General features: G+C 36.9%; 1 protein-coding gene across 1 annotated transcript in view; it reads right to left on the bottom strand.

Moving 5' to 3' along the window:
* Nucleotides 1-19,964, bottom strand: part of WWOX (WW domain containing oxidoreductase) — a 537,170-nt gene that overhangs the window by 490,534 nt on the left and 26,672 nt on the right. Inside the window, exon 5 of the mRNA XM_086469368.1 lies at nt 15,979-16,085. Within this exon, the coding sequence (XP_086325494.1) occupies nt 15,979-16,085 (107 nt within the window). The remainder of the gene's footprint in view (nt 1-15,978; nt 16,086-19,964) is intronic.

Raw genomic sequence — 19,964 nt, 5'->3', positions numbered from 1 at the left:
CTTCTTTCTTCTTCATGTATTTTTAATCATCTTATATACATTATCACTTTGAATGCTGAAAAAATCTTTATAACATTAACCAGCCTCATTATTGTCACCATTTCTTTTTTCTCTGTATTTCTAGTCCTACATCTAAAAAAATAGTATCTCAGTACTGTATTTTAAATTGTCACAGAAGTAACATTCAGCATTTACAGTAATTAACTCATCATTACTTCGAATAACTCCACTAATTGGTATGCTCTACAAACCTGCAACACTGCAGAATTAAAAATAAACATCACAAAGATATAATTCACAACTAATCTATACTTACAATTAAAGTTATTTTCAAGATTTATTTCATTCTATTATTTTTTATTAGCTACAGCAGACAGTAAATGGGGTGTACCACGTTCTGCTTTGCAAACACCTAGATTATAAAACATTTATTTGTGTGTAATTATAATTACACAAATTAATTAGAAATGAGTACATACATTCATGTCTTTGTTTGTAACCATAACATGTTAAACATGACTACATTAAGGAGCAGTTCCTAAAAATTAGAAGGTAGTATAACGAAGTAAAATTTTAAAGCTCTCTCACACAAGGCATAAATGTCACCCCGGCACAGAGCCACAAATTAAATTCTCCCAATGTCCTATTTTGAGGTTGCAGGCAGTGCTTCTACACAGCAGATTAGCAATTCTGTGAGAACCCTTAACACCCAACGTACCATGGCAGAACACGAGTCCAGTGTGAAATCTTCCCTGAACTGGGTCCTGCACTTTCTTCCCCATTCCCACCTATTCTCAACGGTTCTCTGATGTCTTAAGAGCCTAAAGTCCCTTCAGTTCTGCCCACTGACTGGATATTTACCCTTTCATAAAGTTCAGTGCTTACAGGAACCTAATTATCCTAAGGATCTTTTATCCTTTTTAAAAATTTGCTTCTAAACACTCTATGGGACCAAAAGTTATTAGACAAGGAAAGGCAGACACAGTGACTGAGCATGCCTTGGTTCCCTGGGAAATCAGACTAGAGATGACTCTCCAGAAAGCAAGGAAATGAACAGTCATTTGTATGTTTTCTTTTAAAACCAAACAGAAGGAGTGTTTATTCATTTGCTGAGACCAGGTCCGTACCTGCTGCACTTTCCTATCAGTGTCTAATACTACAGCTGTACTGCTATAGCATTTCCAGTATGCATAAAGCTTGCATCAGCAAGATCCTTGAATTCCAGTTGCACCTTGGCAAAATACGAGATATTAAGAGTAAGCTTTTTTTAGCAATTTAATTCCATCTTCCTAAAGAGCATCTATCAATACAACTAAGCTGGATCAGATAAACCTCACCAGTCTACGATGTCATCAAGAATTCGTAGCGTAAAACTCATCTAAGATCTCCTTTGAAGGTGCCTAAGATGGTGTGTTTAGGACCCTTAAGTACAGAGAGCAATTTGTCATCACAACGAACAAATATTCAAGGCCTGAGACCTAAAGATGTTTCAGTTAAAACCAAAGTACAATCAGATCACAATACATCCCTTATAAGAATTAGGGAATACCAAAAGACCAGGACTACCTTACAAATTACTTGGCTGTCATCTGTGTATTAGGAAGGATTTAGAGGACCTGAAAGAGGCATCTACAAAGTACAAGTCTAAGGTAAAGACATCCTGATTTATTTTCTTCCTCAAAATAACAACAGTTTTGGTAAGCACACTCATGAAAATACAAAAGTAATTAGTTATGTATTTTATGGTAATTTTCCCTCTATATATTAGTATCAGCTATCCAAGATTTATTTAAGTGGTTCAAGGTTTGTTTTGCATGGCTCCAGCAAAAACAAGCTAACAAAAGTACCCCAAACATTCCTATTGTTACATTAATACAATACTTCTATTTGATAAGCAAAGTTTATTGCTGAAGTTAATGCTGTATCTCAGTGACCTCAAATGAAATATGGGAAAGAACAAGTTTAGCACACTATTGCTTATTTTTTAGCACATTATTGCTTATTTTTATATACTGAGTAATAAAGCTGCAGCTGCAAAATGATGCACTGAGTATCTTTATTGGTATCAAATTAATAGCGGTTTAGTGCAAAACCCAGAACATTTAGATTGTGTTTTCAATGTAATATTTCATTATGAGCATCCCCTCATCAATACAGTGCTATTGAAGGAACAAGAGTTGCTGTTTAGAAAACACAAAGAAAGTGTTTACCTGCTCACTGTAGGGGTAGAATTATATCTAAATCACTCTGGTTCAGAGTCACAAGTAAAAATCAAAATTAATTTTTAACAGGACAAATTGCATTCAGAAGTAATGCATGCTTTCCCCTCTAGCACAACTGGGAAAGAACATACATGAAGTGCTTCCTTCCAAGACATAAACCAGAAAGGAGCAAAATAAAGATTTTTAAACTACTTTGCTTCATAATGAAAGGGTAGTTATATTTCATGTGCACTCCCTCAACACAGCTCTAATAAATCTCAGCAACACAGTTCCAGATGAAAGAAAAAAAAAGAGAAGAGAAGAGAAAGGAAGAGGAGAGGAAAGGGAGAGGAAAGGGAGAGGAAAGGAAAGGGAGAGGAAAGGAAAGGGAGAGGAAAGGAAAGGGAGAGGAAAGGAAAGGGAGAGGAAAAGGAAAAGGAAAAGGAAAAGGAAAAGGAAAAGGAAAAGGAAAAGGAAAAGGAAAAGGAAAAGGAAAAGGAAAAGGAAAAGGAAAAGGAAAAGGAAAAGGAAAAGGAAAAGGAAAAGGAAAAGGAAAAGGAAAAGGAAAAGGAAAAGGAAAAGGGAAAAGGAAAAGGAAAAGGAAAAGGAAAAGGAAAAGGAAAAGGAAAGGAAAGGAAAGGAAAGGAAAGGAAAGGAAAGGAAAGGAAAGGAAAGGAAAGGAAAGGAAAGGAAAGGAAAGGAAAGGAAAGGAAAGGAAAGGAAAGGAAAGGAAAGGAAAGGAAAGGAAAGGAAAGGAAAGGAAAGGAAAGGAAAGGAAAGGAAAGGAAAGGAAAAGAAACAAGCACAGGAGAGTACAATCACCTTTCCATGTTTGACATCAAATAACACAAATTACGGCAGATATCGGCAGATACATCAACGCTTGCAAATTAAGTGTGGACAAATGGCTGCAGACATAAAGTTCTGCCCCTTAAAAACAACCTTCACGCATACAGATATTTAGGGTCTGGTTCAAAACTCTTCAAGGCAAAAGAAAATTAGTGTTTTGAGTGGGATTTGGAAACAGACCTTTTAATGAGTAAGACAAATATACATTCTTTTGAACAGCAGCATGTTGTTATACCTTAGGTTTACAGCCTCTTCCTAAATTAAGCATCATATATATTTTCAGCACAATGGTCTCATGTCTATTTACCCTAATGCCTTAATCAACTGAGTTAAATAAGCAGATAATAAATCATTGTAGTCATAGGAAAATAAGAATGTCTGGGACACACCAAAAGATTCAAGGACTGGTTGAATCATGACCATTTTGGACCCCACTTCAACCACTTTCTCCTTGGACACATGATAAAACAATAGTTGTCACGCATTGCTAAAATGGAGACTTTCAAAGAAAGCAGTGTAATTTTTCACAGCTAGCACACACAAAGTGAGATAAAAAATAAAGTTACAGGCTATTAAGAGACGTCCAGGGGATCAAGCAAAGTCCAGTACTCTTCTGTCCCCAACTCACCACCTCCAAAGATAACTATCAGGATAAATGGGAACTAAAGGATGAGGAGAAATTAAAAAGGACAGTAAATTAAGCAAAAAAGAATGATGCTTTGGCTTCACAGTAATAAAAGTTTTAGAAATATCATTGACAACCAAACAAATTAATAGAAACTTTTGAGCACTCTACATAGCAAGTCTACTTTCTATGCATCTTCTGTATTCCTGTTGAACTCCATCTATGCTTGGTTTACGTCATTTATACTGCTCTGTAGTAATATAAGCCAGATAATTACCTTCTGGTTTATAAGCTATTGTGGACCATGAAACAAGTCAGTGCTTCTTTTGATGCTCTCACATTAGCCCTTTATCACTGTAAAAATCTGTAACTGATTTTTTTTCTTTTTTTTTTTTTCAATGCATAACAATTTGGCAGAGTCATACAGCACCATGCTGGAGTTCCTATTTTCCCACCCTACTGTATTCAGTGTTACAGCAGAACTGATACAGACCTTAACATTTTGGTCTTTATCAGAAAGTACCCTTTAAACATTATCACACTGTCACAGCACTGCAGATAGATGCAGTACAGTTTCAGAAGTACTGATACATGCAGTATCAGTACAGTACAGATACACGCAGTACAGTTTCATTCTCTACGTTTTCTTCCCCATACTAAGCTCAACCAAGAAAAGTTCCTCTGCTTCAAAAGACTCATTTAACATAACGACAGACTGGTTACATGCCTAAGAAAAATACGTCTTAATGAACCAATTCTTCACATCACAGACTGTGTGACCCATCAAACCAAACTCTTTGGGATCTGAAAACATTATAACTCCAAAAGCATGAATGCTGAGACATCTCTTTGGTTTAGTTTTAATTTCTGAGCAATTTTTAGAGTAAAGGCCCCTTTCACAATCATAAGTGACACAGAAAACCAAGAATACGACACATACATAGCAACAAGCATGCATTGCACTTAACAAATCAAACTACATTGTACTATGAAGCATTCAGTTTCTTCAGAGTTGAAAGACCTACGACCACTCAATTACTGCCAGCTAACTTACTGTTTACAATGAATACTAACAGATATTCCATCCTGTTCATTTCTGATAATGAAATAAACCAATAAAGTTGTGGGTTTTACTGTGAAAAATCAATTACATGGAAATGCATGAGATCTTGAATGTAAGCATTAGTTTTGTGCTTACTTTTAATAAAATTAAAGCAAAGAACCGATTTGGGTACAAAAATGACCCACCACATTTCACCATGACTTTCACAAAAATTATCACAGTACACATTAAACCATTAGCGAGACACATCGCTGCCTGTGGTTTTAAAATGCAGAGAATGAAACGCATTGCAGAAGCAAAAGAGGACCAATAATATAATTACAACCCGGTGCCTGTGCAGCCTGAGTTAATGCCGTTATTTGACATTGCAAGGCTATGCCTTCTCCCATGAGCCCCGCTGGAGACAAGGTTCACTCTAATTGGTTCCAAAGCACAACACTACCAACAACAGCCTTCCTCCGGCCCAGGAATGGTAATTTCCCCATGACTGTAAAGAGTGTTTGCAAACAATACAAACACGGTAATAAGAGGCTAGGTGGGTAATTAATGTGGTTACAAAGCAGCTTATTTGCATTTTTATTTAAAACTGCCTTCTTTAAAAAGCAGCTCAGATTTCTTTTTGCAAAAGGAGCCTTGGTTAAGGAATAGAGCAGTAATTACTCTCTTTAGGGGTTCTTTCATACATCCTTTAGGGAATTAGAATGAAAAGATAAGCAGAATTATAAAGGGAATCATGTAAAATATGAAATGCACTATAAACACTTAGTACTGTATTTACCATAAGCTAAGCTTGTCTTCTTCATTAATGGAATATATTACAAGCTTATGTTACAATCAGAATAATTGTGAAGATAGTTTAAAAAAAAAAAAATTATATCCAGCCACTTTAATTCCCCCTCTCCTCTCCCAGAACCGACAACCAGAAACCCAGGGTTAGCAGAACTCAGTTTATGTAAGAACACATCTACCTGGACTATGGTAAGTAAGTTTTCAATGTCAACAACACTAAATAGTTCTAGAAAATAGATTCTGAGAGAGAAAAAGATCAAACTTACACTAGTACATGAAAAGTATCAGTGAAAACCAAACCTGTCTGCACCCTCTAAGCTAAACCCAAGTCAATGCACAAAGGCTACGGGTTTATTTTAAAGACAGACATCTACAGACAGGTTTGTAATACTGTTAAGCAAACAGTATTTCCTAGTGCCATTTAATCGAAGACTATGCATGAAGGGCAGTTTTAAAGGGGTTATTCTAGTTTTTGTTTCTGTTTGGAGGGTTAATTGTTAATTTGTCAAAAAAATTTGTTAAAAGGCTGCTTTTAAGTAGTACTGTTAGAAAGCTTGGTAGGGATTTTGTGACTCATATTTCCAGATTAAGAACAGCAGGGCTGAGCTAAAGAAACAAATCACCTCAACATTTCTGTGTATAAAATGCTACTGACTGGAGGAAAAAAGTTAAGGAATGGTATGATACTGCAACTTCTTTCAAATTACATTTTAGTTTTATTTGGGTTTTTTTATTTAATATGTGCAGCAGACATTGTAAGGTGAAGAGAATTCTGAGAGCAGAAGTAATTTAGTCAACTCAAAAAGAGCTTTGTCTTTACTGGAGGAAATCATGGCAAACTCACTATGTTAAAAACTTGGCAGTCTCATAGCTATGAGAGTGTTCTGTTGGTTTCTATCAGCTGTCTGCAGAATCATGAATTCATACATTAGCACAAAATTCCAATGCAGCCTAGAAATCCAAAATTAAGACAGGACATCCTTGTCTCTAAACTGGAGAGACTTCCATTTGACAGATGGACTACTCGGTAGACAAGGAATTGTCTGGATGGTCACACTCAAAGAGTCCCGGTCAACGGCTCGATGTCCGAGTGGAGACCAGTGAGGAGTGGCGTTCCTCAACGGTCAGTATTGGGACCGGTGCTGTTTAACATCTTTGTCAGTGACATAGTGGGACTGAGCACACCCTCAGTAAGTTTGCCAACACCACCAAGCTATGCAGTGTGGTCAACACGCTGGAGGGAAGGGAGGCCATCCAGAGGGACCTGGACAGGCTGGAGAGGTGGGCCCATGTGAACCTCAGAAAGTTCAACAAGGCCAAGTGCAAGATCCTGCACATGGGTCGGGGCAATCCCAAACACAGATACAGGCTGGGTGATGAGTGGATTGAGAGCCGCCCTGAGGAGAGGGACTTGGGGGTGCTGGTTGACAAGAAGCTCAACATGAGCCAGCAATGTGAGCCCGCAGCCCAGGCAGCCAACCGTATCCTGGGCTGCATCAAAAGTACGGCCAGCAGGTCAAGGGAGGTGATTCTCCCCCTATACCTCCACCCTCCTGAGACCCCACCTGCAGTGCCAAGTCCAGCTCTGGGGCCCCCAGCATAAGAAAGACATGGACCTGCTCAAGAGGCTCCAGAGGAGGCCATGAAGATGCTCAGGGGGCTGGAGATCCTCCCCTGTGAGGACGGGCTGAGAGAGTTGGGGTTGTTCAGCCTGGAGAAGAGAAGGCTCCGGGGAGACCTTACAGCGGCCTTGCAGTGCTGAAAGGGGGCTACAGGAAAGGTGGGGAGGGACTCTGGATCAGGGAGGGCAGTGACAGGATGAGGGGTAACAGTTTCAAACTGAAAGAGGGGAGATTTAGATGAGATATCAGGAGGAAATTCTTCCCTGTGAGGGTGGTGAGGCACTGGCACAAGTTGCCCAGAGAAGCTGTGGCTGCCCCCTCCCTGGCAGTGTTCAAGGCCAGGCTGGATGGGGCTGGGAGCAACCTGGTTGGTGGGAGGTGTCCCTGCCCATGGCAGGGGGGTTGGAACAAGATAATCTTTATGGGCCCTTCCAACCCAAACCATCTTATGAACATAGGGTAAACTGTACCTTCCCAGACCACTTATTCACCACCTTATTGAAGCATAGTTTTGGGAACAATTAATCTCTTGGACAAGGCACAAAACCAAAAGGAGATAAAGCAACCAAACTACCACCAAAAATTATTTTTTGATTGATTTTTTTTTTCCCAAAAAAATGAAAAACATTCTCGTTCTTTTCCTCCACAGTTAATAAACTCTGGCCATCCTGAAGCAAAGAACATTTACAGACTAAATGATAGTCACCGTCATGACAAAAAGTCTGTAACTGGCACATCAGCAGGGTCTTGTGGAACGCAAATCTCTGAAAGTCTGTACCCCTGTAGGATATTTTTTTATTTTTTCCCCCCTAAGCAGTGCTCACATACTTCTTGCAGTGACAAACCCTTTCTTTCTCTGGCATCCTGACTTGTGCTAGGGATGGATGAAACAGGCAGTACAACCACAGAAGCTCTTCCTTGATTTGATGAGGCTACAGTGAACTGCAAGATCAGAATGGCTTCCAAACAGCAATGGACACCCCACTTGAAGGATACCACAGCCTTTTCCCTAGTATTGACATAAAAACAATCTTCACTTATTCATTCTTCTTAAGTACCAATATCTCTCCTAGATATAAAGGCAATCTGTTGCACGGCTCTTTTCCTTCACCAGCATCCAGTTTTTCATTATTAGTAGAATTCTTTCTGCTTGCCTTATCCATGTTTATGAAGAGTCCCAATTTATTTCAACATGCCTCATTCTATGGGTTTTCCTCATATCTGAGAAAAATATGAAGGAAACCAGAGATTTCTGCCTTTGACAGTGTAGATCCTTCATTCATATTACCAGACTTTTTTTTTAAATGCTATCCTACACAAGTAAAAATTCCACAGTGCTAAAGCTCTTCAAATTCCCTTGCTGGACATTACTAAACTTTCTCCTGTCTTTCTTACCTATATTATCACCATTAAAAAGTAATCTCTACTTAAAGACATGCCAACAACATAAACCAGAAACTTAAAAACAAAATAAAAAACCAACACCACAAAATGTTTATGTTCATTTCCTTAACCCTCATTTATTAAATAAGAGCTGAGTTCCAAGAACACTTAGTACTAAATTCTTTGCTTGCTACCACTACAATTGAAGTCACTGTGACTATGCAGGGTAGTGAGCATAAAGTATCATCAAAAGTAAATGTCTGTAGAGTCCAGAATTGAAAAGCCTTGGGCAGGGCCCTAAGCTATTTTTGCCACGCATTTCTCCTGTAAACTGTCACATACATACATAGAATTAATATTCATGATCTTTGCTTTATGTAACCAAAATGCCATATTTCACTGAGTACAGTATACCAAAGATTGAAAAGGACTACTAGTCAGTTTTTAAGTAGATAAAAGCTAAAACACAACCACATTTTTAAGTAGTATTTTCCTTTTTATCCACTTTCCCATTTAGCATTCACTTTATTTTGAATCCCAGCTATCAGTTGAACCAGAATAAAAATATTTTTGAGAAACATATTCAGAAATAAAACATACCTCAAATTAATTAAACATGTTTAATTTATCCCTGTTTACTGGAAATATAAGCCATATGAGGTCCTAAATGCTTGGAAAATGCCCACCAAATCCTCTAAAGCCTCCTGCACTCACTCACACTGACTGGCTTTATATTTCATAGATGTAATTACTTTAAAATGTCAATGTATTTATCTTGTAATAAAAAACTATCTTCAGTACAGTAACAGTGCAGAGTTAACTACAGATGAAGATGTAGGTATGAAACAGTTCAGCTGTAGCCATTACATCAATTCTCTAACTAAATGATATCAGTATTCAGAAGGATGCCTAGCCCTGAAAGTTAGGGGCTTAACACATCTGCTATATAATTCAGACTCTGTTTTACAGTGGTTTCATTACTAACCATAAAAACTGTAACAGTGGAACTGTATAAACAAACTGAACAGTGTTTTTACTGTAAAACATGAACGTAATATAAATATTTGCCTTTCCCTTTTCTCAGAATCTGTAATGATAGCAAATTCATGCCATATGTTTATAGTGTACAAAAAAACAGAACTCAACAATTCATCCATGTAAATGTGGTTAAACTGTTTAATGTTTTTAACTTTGGGGAGGGGGGGGTTAAGTACAAATTTCCTTGCAAATCATTAAACAGCCTCTTGCTCTTGTCAGTGGCTACATTCACTGATTCACAGCTGGTTTTAGAGACAAATCTGGCAGAGATGAGCCTGGCAATCAATAGCTCTGACAGGTTGAGACACGTCCATGTGGATAGTTAGCGTTGCAATAAACAAGCCTGCAAACTGAAAGGAACTGCCACCTCAGAATGTGTCAGAAGACTTCAAAATACAAAAGAAACTGCTTTCCAGCTTCCTAACAGAGTGTATTAGCCGACTGTATTACATTTAGTTTTCCTTAGTGCTGTGAATGCATCCTACTACTGCTTAAAAATGACGTCTACCATTCTTCAACAACTCACTGTCCATCTGTATTTGGAAAATAACTTCACAGCACCCTTCACTCTCTTCAGGTGTCTCAGCTGAGCAGATTACTCACAGGAACTTACTGAATGCTTGAACAGTATGGCCAAAGGCTGGTCATACTTTCATACTGGTCTCAAATCAGTTGTTACTAGCACCAGTACTGATTAAGGCTTATACTATCAATTCTTCACTAGTAACATAAGGCCCGATTCCATTGCAATTACAGTTAATTAAAAGATCCCTTCACTTCAGAAAGATCTGGATCACACCCTTAAAAAGAAAAAAGCATTATACTCAGCAGTGGCAATAATGCTTTAGTTCGAGAGTCTATGGCTGCAAGTGAGACAAGCTGACGCAGAATTTTTTTTATTTCATTACCAGTTCACTTAACACAAGATGCTGCCTCTTCCTGCAAGGCCTTTTCCCCATAGCAAGGTTTGTATAACTACTTTTATCTTGATTCTTCAGCATGGTCACTATTCAGAGCACTGGAAGATGAAATATGTCTATACATTGCAGACTTTTATAACTATATATTACAGCCAACAATACATAGTTTTAGAATACCATGCTTTGAAACAATACAATTCTTTATTACAAAATAACAACACAATATTGGAAATAATTTTTTCACAGAAATGTATGTGCTCTACCAGTACAATATGCTGAAATACTTTCTATTTTGAAGAAGGGGTTTTTTTAAGAGCTTTTATTTAGCATCGCTTTGAAACTGTTTAATTCAGTACTAACAGCCTGTGGCTTCATTCAGCATTTACCACATCTCCAAACCCTTCTTTTATGCATTCTTCAGTTTCTTCCATAAATGAAAATCTGCCACTAATCATGAGGAGATGTCCTTCCTGAATTATTCATGTAAGTTAATTCTAAAAACAATTTATTGTGCTGGTTCTAATGTAGTCTTACATAGTCTTGGTATGGAAAACCTGTATTAATAGTCTGATCAATTTACAGAAAAAGCTCATAAAATTAACATCCAATAGATAGAAAAGGAAATTTTACCTTCTGTATCAAGATTAGCATCCATTAGTATCAAGAGACTAAGACAGAAGACTATTTTAGAGCGCTACTCTGTATTTCACACATACATACAAGAAGTCATAAACAAAGGACGCCAGAGGAGTCGAAACACTACATGGGAAGTCAGTCCCCATTCCCTGAGGAGGAGCCACCTATAGTTGACACACGGAAACCGCTGCCCATGTTCTGTGTAAATGTATCCAGTTTGCTTCTCATCTTTCTGCGCTTTGCAACATTACAGTTGGAACACAAAGACTCGCTTATTGGGTTTTAATTTCATTCAGTTACTTAATCAGCAAGAATATAAATCACTCCATAGGTGGAGAATACTTTGGGGGAAAAGAATAGAGCAAGGAGTCATGTTTATTTTGTTGGTTTTCTTCATAGCCATTCTCTCTTCTCTTGTCACATCTCTACCTCATAAGTTTCTACATATAAAGCAAACCCAAATTTTCTTTTTACAGTTTAATCTAATCTTTGATGTAGCTGTAGGCTTAACACTGAGGAATAATTACAAAAGAAACATTATACTTTTTATGAAATATTAAACTTACAATTTATCTTTTAATATCTACTTCAAAGACTATTTGTCAGGAATAAATAAATGAGAGCTTCTTGGCAAGAAAAGCTGTGAGTTATGAAATATTTTATTCATTCATATTCTTAAGTATTTTTTTGAGAATACCACTAACATCTGGGGCTACACAGTCTTATCCAAACGTTCTGCTCATACTCAATTAGAAAATTATATCAATAATAATGTAAAATAAATTACCTAGCTTCTCTTCCTGGAGCATAGATTTCAATGTTTGTCAGAGCAACTATGTGTACAAACAGCACTGTAGTGTTTTTCATTAAGCCTTAAAGTCAATTAAGCTACGAATTGGAACAATCATTCCTCCTTTGCAAAGTATTGATATTTTTTCTTGGCTGCTTTCAGGCCTTTTCACTACTCAAGGAGAGATTTATGTTTGACAATTTCTTTCTGATTAAAATGAATCATAACTCTAGAATTCTAATTTCCTCTTTTCCGAGCAAGAAATTATCAAACACTTTTAAATTGATAGTGAACGTCATCATGCATGAACAACATTCATTTTCGAGATATCAAATGTAAAGCTACACTGATCTCTCTTTTTATCTGCTTCTTTTACATACTTTCTCTTCCTTTCTCTCTCTCTCTCTCTGTATGTATATAAAACATTAGATTGTATTGATATAATCAACTATACCTCTCTATAAAAATATTTGACGGACTAGCTAGACCAGTCGCATTAAAACTTGTCATGATGTTTTACATATGGCAATTACCCTCTATTTGCAATATTAGCAAAATTCTACTCTAGTTTAGAAAGAAAGTAACTGGAACAGCGCAGGTTGCAAACATACGTCAGTTACCTAAAGTAACTAGCAAGTTTGTACAGGTAATCCCTACTCAAATGGCTCAAACTCTCTATAAAACAGCTCTTCAGACAAAGGGTTAAAAACAAGGTTTTCTAGATTTGTCTCCAACAGCCAATTAAGATCAGTTTGAGTTTGTTTTTTAAACATAATGGCAGCTGATCTAAATAAAAATAATAATAAAAAAAAAAAATCTTATTTTCTCCCATTATTCCTCCTCTTTCCTCTCAAACTTAAACACCGGATTCTCCCAAGCCATTTAGCCATCCCATTTTCTCCTTATAGACCTGAAACTGGGGTTTTTGCCTAATAACTTAAAAGTACAGCAGGCCCAAAGAGCAGCTGCCTTTCTGCAGGCACTCAGTTTATGGCATTCCAGACAAGGATGTCACAAATAGACTCACTAAGGGAACAAGCTGGATGGTTTTCCTAACTACTGTTACATACGCTGTACTGTATTTTTAAATGCTGCATTACAGTAGATTTGATTTGGGGTTTTTTTGTTTTGCTGTGGTTTGGCAGTGGTGGTGGTTGGGTTTTTTTTTTCTAAGAATTACATTTTTTTCCATATATATTTCAGGCTTTAGTTATTGCAGACCATCAATTAGATAATTGTATCAACACTTGAAATAATAACAGTTGTTTCTTTATACATTGTTAATTAATTTGTCTTCTTGCCAAGTAAGCAGAATTCCCTTTTGCATCAGACAATAAGAATGAAAAAGGAAATATTCTGTGTCCAACATGTAAACCTTGAGTACTAAAGCACACTGTCCCAAAGAAAAACCAGCACAGGATACACATTGAATTTGGTAATATACATGTTATTATAGAAATACAAATTTTATTACCAACGCAGTACACCTATGACATGTAAACACACTAGAATTCAATATGGCAAAGATTTTTTTAGTTATAAAAGTATAGTTCATGCAGATTAGAAGACAATGGGGTTTGGACATTCAGTTGAAGAGTAGGAACATATTTACCAAATTTCCACCCCTCAAAATATTGGAGGAAGACGGTATTTACAATGCAGCCCAGAGACTTAATCTTAAAAATTTACAAGAAAACATAAAAGAAGGAGGTAGCACTATTGTTGCCCAAAACACTACCTGAGTAACATGAACAAGAGGCTTTGTAAGGCTGCATCCTAAATAGCTGTATTTTTAAAAAAAATTGGTTCCAATTTGAAAAGTAAACCAATTTTCTTTGAATAATTTTGCTTTCCCTGGGAACAACTGAGACAAAATACTGTGGTTGCTTTGAAGCTCTTTACAGCAGGATAGCTGCAGTTACACATTGACAATTCATCTGAACCATGTGCAAAGGTTGTTGACTTTTTTCTTGCACTCTTTCATTTTAGGAAAGAACTTTCAATTAATAACTTCCTGCTCCATAGTTACACCTATAAGCTAAAAATTAATATTTTACATCAATATTTTAATATTAGTATCAATCAATCAAATTAATCTTTGTCTCTTCGTTTTCAGTAACAGACTTCAGGGTACGTTTTTTGTTTGTTTTCCTGAAGATTGCTTACAATTTGATGTAAATTTTAAGCATCTTGTAATTCATCAACTAATTCTCTCCTGGTTACACACTCCAAGTAATTAAAGTTCAGTAATAACTTATTCTTTCTGCTCCAGCACCTGCATTTCATTTGTTTATTTTCCCAGAGTCATAAATCTGAGGGACTGTCAAAGTGCCATAATATTAGTGCAATAATCAAAGTTAATTAGTCCCTCTCAATAAACAACAACAAAGCCATTACAAAGATGCATTGAAGGTTTTCCAGCTACCCAGTTTACAGATGAGATTCTTTTCTGAACAATTAGAATTTGAAAACTGTTAGTGAATAAATATAGTGTTTCTGAAGTAATTTGACCTTCCATGATCTTCATTCAACTAACAATTCATTAACTTTTGGTGAGATAATATAGGTATTAAGACAAGTACTCCTGAACTCCCATTGCCTTCAAAGTGCTCAGAGATATGTTCACAATTAATTGGGTAATTGGATACTTTTTAAAATAAAAGGTACTCAATACTGCCTTATTTTAGTTACACAAAAACATATATAGTGCCATATTTAGCTGGACTGGGACTACTAAAGTCAAAAGACAGAATATCACCAAACCCATTTCTATTGAAAGAGAATGGGCAGATGAACTTTAAGCAACACACACTATGCTCCTGTTAGAATTCTCTTGGAACGCCACACTATTGAAATAACAAACAAAAAGAGAGCTTTAATGTGAAGTATTGAAGGGGAAAGGAAGATATTTTTCCCTCCAATCCTTTACTGCAAATCATTACTATCATCTGGGAAAGAGAAATAGCCTAGATCCAAACTGTTTCTTGAAGAAACTTGTGGTTACAAAAATTAGCAATATTACAAGCATTGCTTATTTGGAAATACTTACTTGTAAATAAGTATTGTTTGTTTTGCACTAATAAATATTATAATTATCTGTAGATTACTTATGTGTAAATATTAATACTACTGAGTGCTCTCCCATATCATTTGGGAGCAGTTGAAACATTTTCAGCGCTTGGGAAACAAAGCTAAACCATTCATCACTAATTTTAGTAGGAAACTAATAAAATTCCAAGAATCTAATCCTGCAGTTTATTATTCAAGTAAAGTGTAAAGGACTGTGTCAACAGATTATCTCCTGGAAGTCAGCAGTCATAGCAAGCTGAGACAAAAGTAGCCTGCAATCCTTGCTAGCAAGTAAATGATTGTGGGAGGAATAAATTAAGAACACTGAATAAATTTTATAAGGGCCTTAGAAGAAAAAAAAAAAAAAGAAGAGGGGGAAGTTAGGATTCAAAGAGAAACAAGAGAATAAACATTACTGAAGATCTGGTATTTGCATGACAAAATGGAAGAAAAATAAAAGAGGGAAGAAATGGGAAGGAAAAAAACCATTGAGACAGACTGCCCGGCAGCAGTGCTGTTGGGCCTGATGGACTAGGAAAGAAAAGGAAGGAAACATTCTTGATCTTGAAAAGTGTTAAGAATGACCCTCTGAAATCCCTCCTAGTATAAAAACTATAGGCAAAATAGTGGCTGCCTCTACCATCCGAGAGTGTACATTCTCCTTCAGTCAGTTACTCACTTCGGTTCTGGAAATGCCCTGTCCTATGAACTATGAAACACACCTCACTGGTTCTTTCCCACATTTTCGCCCTTACAAAGCATGTATGTAACATGGATAACTGCATGTCAAGCCTTGCCGTCCAGTATGGTCATATGAAATAAAAAATCTCTATCACTGATATACCAGTGACTGAACAAGGTATTACAAAATGAGACAAATGTCTTCCTTATTACATTGCCATGCAAGAATCTATCTATTTAACCGCTTGTACTGCACAGAAGACTTCACATCTTGAAAAACACAGCTCAGTGTTGGACACTGTACACACTTACCCATTCCACAAGAATGCGTTGTACAGCATCGTTGCCTCTTGATGTATTTCTGCAGGCCAGGATAACATGTGCCCCATGCAGTGCAAGAGACTTTGCCGTTTCAAAACCTATGATAAAACATTTTCCTAGTCAGAAATAAATATCAGTAACAAAACAGAGCTATAAAGTTACCTGAAAAGGTGGGCCACGCACTTAAGTACACTAACACTACCTGCAGTCTGATTACCTGTTTGATAGGCACCCAGACCCAGCTTTTAAGAGCGAGCAACATATGAAAAAAGGTAGACGCCTCAATTTGAGCAGGTCTTTGGAATAACAATTGTACATATCTTGTGCAAAATAGACTTGGGATCTTCAAAAAGCAGACTCAATTTCTCTGCCTTGGTGTCTTCAGCTGTTAGAAGAGCAAGATTATACTTCTCCTTATTTGTGTGACTGTGAAGAACGAGGCATATGGTGAGACTGCAGAACTATGCCTGACAACATCCCACTGAAAGTAACAGAGTATTCTAAAACTGAGCTCTGAGCATTTTAGATGCATAGTTAGCCTTCAATTCATCGATCTGAGGACCACCTCTGGCAAGGGGATCATCCAATGGGATGCGTGAGGGAATAAGAATCAAAATCACGTGGAGACCACCCTATCTGTAGAACACTGCTGCACAAACCAGGGACTAGAGAAATATCCAAGTGTTAAACTATTCCCAGGAGGGGGTCATCAAACTCATTCTTAGAAAACGAGATCCTACCTAAGGAGATCTGTAATCTACATGTATGTTTTATTATCCACACACTTTACAATCTTTGCCAAAATTTTCCTTAAATTATAGGTGTAAAATCAACTCATTTTTTGTCCCATGACCAACTGATACATGGAAAACAATTTTTCACAATTGTTCTCATTATGAATAATCAATCAAATGCCAGGCAGCTTCAACATACTGCTTATAGTATCATGGGACTAAACAGGTCACTGGATGTACCAGATGATACAGAGGAAAAATAATCCATGAAAAATTCCCACTCACTGATACAACTTAATCTGCAAGCACATTCTTTCTAAGCCTGAAACCTGCAAGCACATTCTTTCTAAGCCTGAAACAAGTGGACAAGACAGCCTACACTGCTGCAATCAAAGCGCAGCATGAACCTATATCCCCAGGTTTTTTTATTTCATCCATAGAACAAAGTTTCATAGTGAATTTCTAAACAACCGTACACAACCTGTTAATCACTTCTTCCTCATTCTGAATTTAGGCAATTCATGCCTCCTTTCTAAAAGTAGACTTCAGATTAATTTCACTTTGTTAATTTGGGACTGTACGGCAATTCAGGAAGATCAGCTGAAATGATGAAACTGCCCAGCAAAAGCCACATCTCTTTCTACCTTTAACATCATCCACAAGCTTTGTAACCGTACTCTGTTTCATTGTACAATTCATTAATGTAAAGCTGCGTAGAAGTTGGTCCAGGGTAAATTTCATTTAATTTAAAAAATTTGTGGTAATTTACACTGGGAGATGATGAGTTCTTGAGAGTGGGGAATGCCCATGAAGTGCAGAGAACTGAGCCAGACACTGAGTTTCTCTCAGAGGTGAGCTACTACATATTTGTGATGTATTCAATAGTATCACTGGCCGCCCATCTCTATGGAGAACTGTAACAACGACAGAAATTTCCATCTAGCTGAAGGAAGCATAACATAACTTAATGAGTTCCAATTAGACAAGCTTAAACTAGAAAATGAAAAAGCAAAACTGAAACGCCCAGCAATTTGAATATGTGAAGAAGTCAAAGAGAAGAGGTATTTGTTTTAGGTTTATGACATTTAAAGCATGTTCATGTTTTCCTTTTAAAAGTTGTTTACCAAAAAGCCTATTAAGATGGGCTGTCTCACTTCCAAAACACCCTGGAGCAACAAAATTCAGTTACAGCACAAGACATAACTTACATTATAGAAACAGACACCAAGACAAATTTATACCATTTTCTGCAATCACATACTTACAGTATTTAAGTTCAAGCAATTTTCTTGTATCTCTTTTAAAGCCATTCACTGTACCAAGCAACTTTAATTACCTGGGTAATTCATTGCATGCACATGAGTTCAGCTACAGCATATGCAAAGATCTCCCCTGTTCCTAATTCCACTTTAAGCATATTTAACTAGAATTTTTCATGTAACTAATGTAAGACATGTTGTACCAGATTACTATGAGCTACCTGTATGCTTCTTGTTTTGCACAAAAAATACACTTATTTTGACCAGCTTACCATATTGTTAAAAACTAGCTGGAATGTCTGAGAATACGGTTTTTCTACTCTTATACAAAGGTCTAGAGCTGACGGTCAGTTTAATCAGCTAAGCATGATGGTGTTTTGCTAACTCTCCCATGTCACACTGTGCAAAATAATACATTCCATGCCATTCTCTGTTACAGCTAATAACTTCTCATAAACTAAACTGAGAAAGATTAAAATTTAACCAAGTTATATGCTGCAAAATTAGTTAATTTTAATACTACCTTGATTTTTCCCAGCAAACTTGGAGATCAGCGTTCAACACTCCTCTTTAGGACATACTTGGTCTTTTCTGGGCTACCAAAGGATGATTCTTCACCTTAGGCAGACCTGCATCTTTCCATGAAATTATGCGCTTAAAAAAACCTCTTTTCAGAGGATTTTTAAGCACCAGTCCATCCTTCCATTCAAAATACTGCCACAAGTTCAAGTGCTGATGTGTCTGCCCATTAGACATTTTAAACTACTAATTCATGAGCACACTTGCACTGTATTTAGGACAGTTAGATTTATGTAAAAGCAGGAAAATAAATCCAGGTACCCCAAACCACATAAAGGTTCCAATTCACCTACTGAGTTACTGGCTAGGTAGGGATTGTACAGAACTAGTACTACTTGGTCTTCCTATCACTCTGTGTGGAGCATAAGTCACAAAGCATCTTTTCAGGCTATCTACCAGATGAAACATACCAAGAACGGGAGGTAACACAATGTCCTCTTCATAGAGCATAGGTTTAAGTATGATCTACCTACCAACTTGCTCACTCTTGAGACTGCAGTACTTATATATATGTCCTTAAAATAAATACTCATAGACCTGAAAACCCTCATTAAGCAGTACAATTAAGCACGTTTACAGTTTTAAGAAACAACTGTGCAGGAGCTTAGAAGACTTCAACTTCTAATGAAACACCTGTTACAAGCACCTCAGTGTTAAAGTCCTTTTACAGCTTTAGCTCTTTGTTTCTTCTGCAAAAATTAATGCTTCTTTCCTCCCCCAGTGTCACATACCTTAATCTGGTAAGGAAAAGCTTCTAGCAGGGTGGAAAACTTTTTTTTTTAAACAGATTCACTGTGTGAAACAAAGTGTGCCAACAACATTTACTCTTCAGCAAAACGTCGCTATGTTTTCAATATACAGTAAATTTGAAAACTTCAGCCTAACACAGGGATTGAGTACTTGAAGTACAGAACTATTTAAACCCTGTAAAGAAAAACCTTGCCTATCTATAAAAAGTACATGGAATCAAAATCCACACTGAGTTTAGTTTCATACACCAAAGTTAAACCACAAACACCATAAACACCTAAACAACAGTAAAATCTTAAAAAAAAAAAAGTCACAGTATGGTTAAATAGAAAGACAAATCTAAATTAATACATTAAGGACGTGCACAATTAAGGAACCAGAGCAACCTTAATTATACCCACATGAGCAACTCCGTGCACTTCAAAAGAACCAGATTTCTTTAAAAATCTGAGACTACAGCCACCAACGTGCTCTCTTAGCGTCACACAGCCCTTTCACAACAAATGAACATTAACAGCAATGACACTGGTTTCTTTTCCAGGAAAAAAATCATATCCTCCATTGGGGAAGCTTCCCTGCAGCACTAGGGTTTCACATCCGCAGAGGGATTTAACCCAGGTAAAACAAACAGCACAGCCTACTGCCGACAAGAACT

The sequence above is a fragment of the Leptosomus discolor genome, chromosome 8 (genome assembly GCF_034619465.1).
Source record: "Leptosomus discolor isolate bLepDis1 chromosome 8, bLepDis1.hap2, whole genome shotgun sequence".
Classification (NCBI taxonomy): domain Eukaryota; kingdom Metazoa; phylum Chordata; class Aves; order Leptosomiformes; family Leptosomidae; genus Leptosomus; species Leptosomus discolor.
This window is presented reverse-complemented; position numbering and strand designations above follow the sequence as displayed.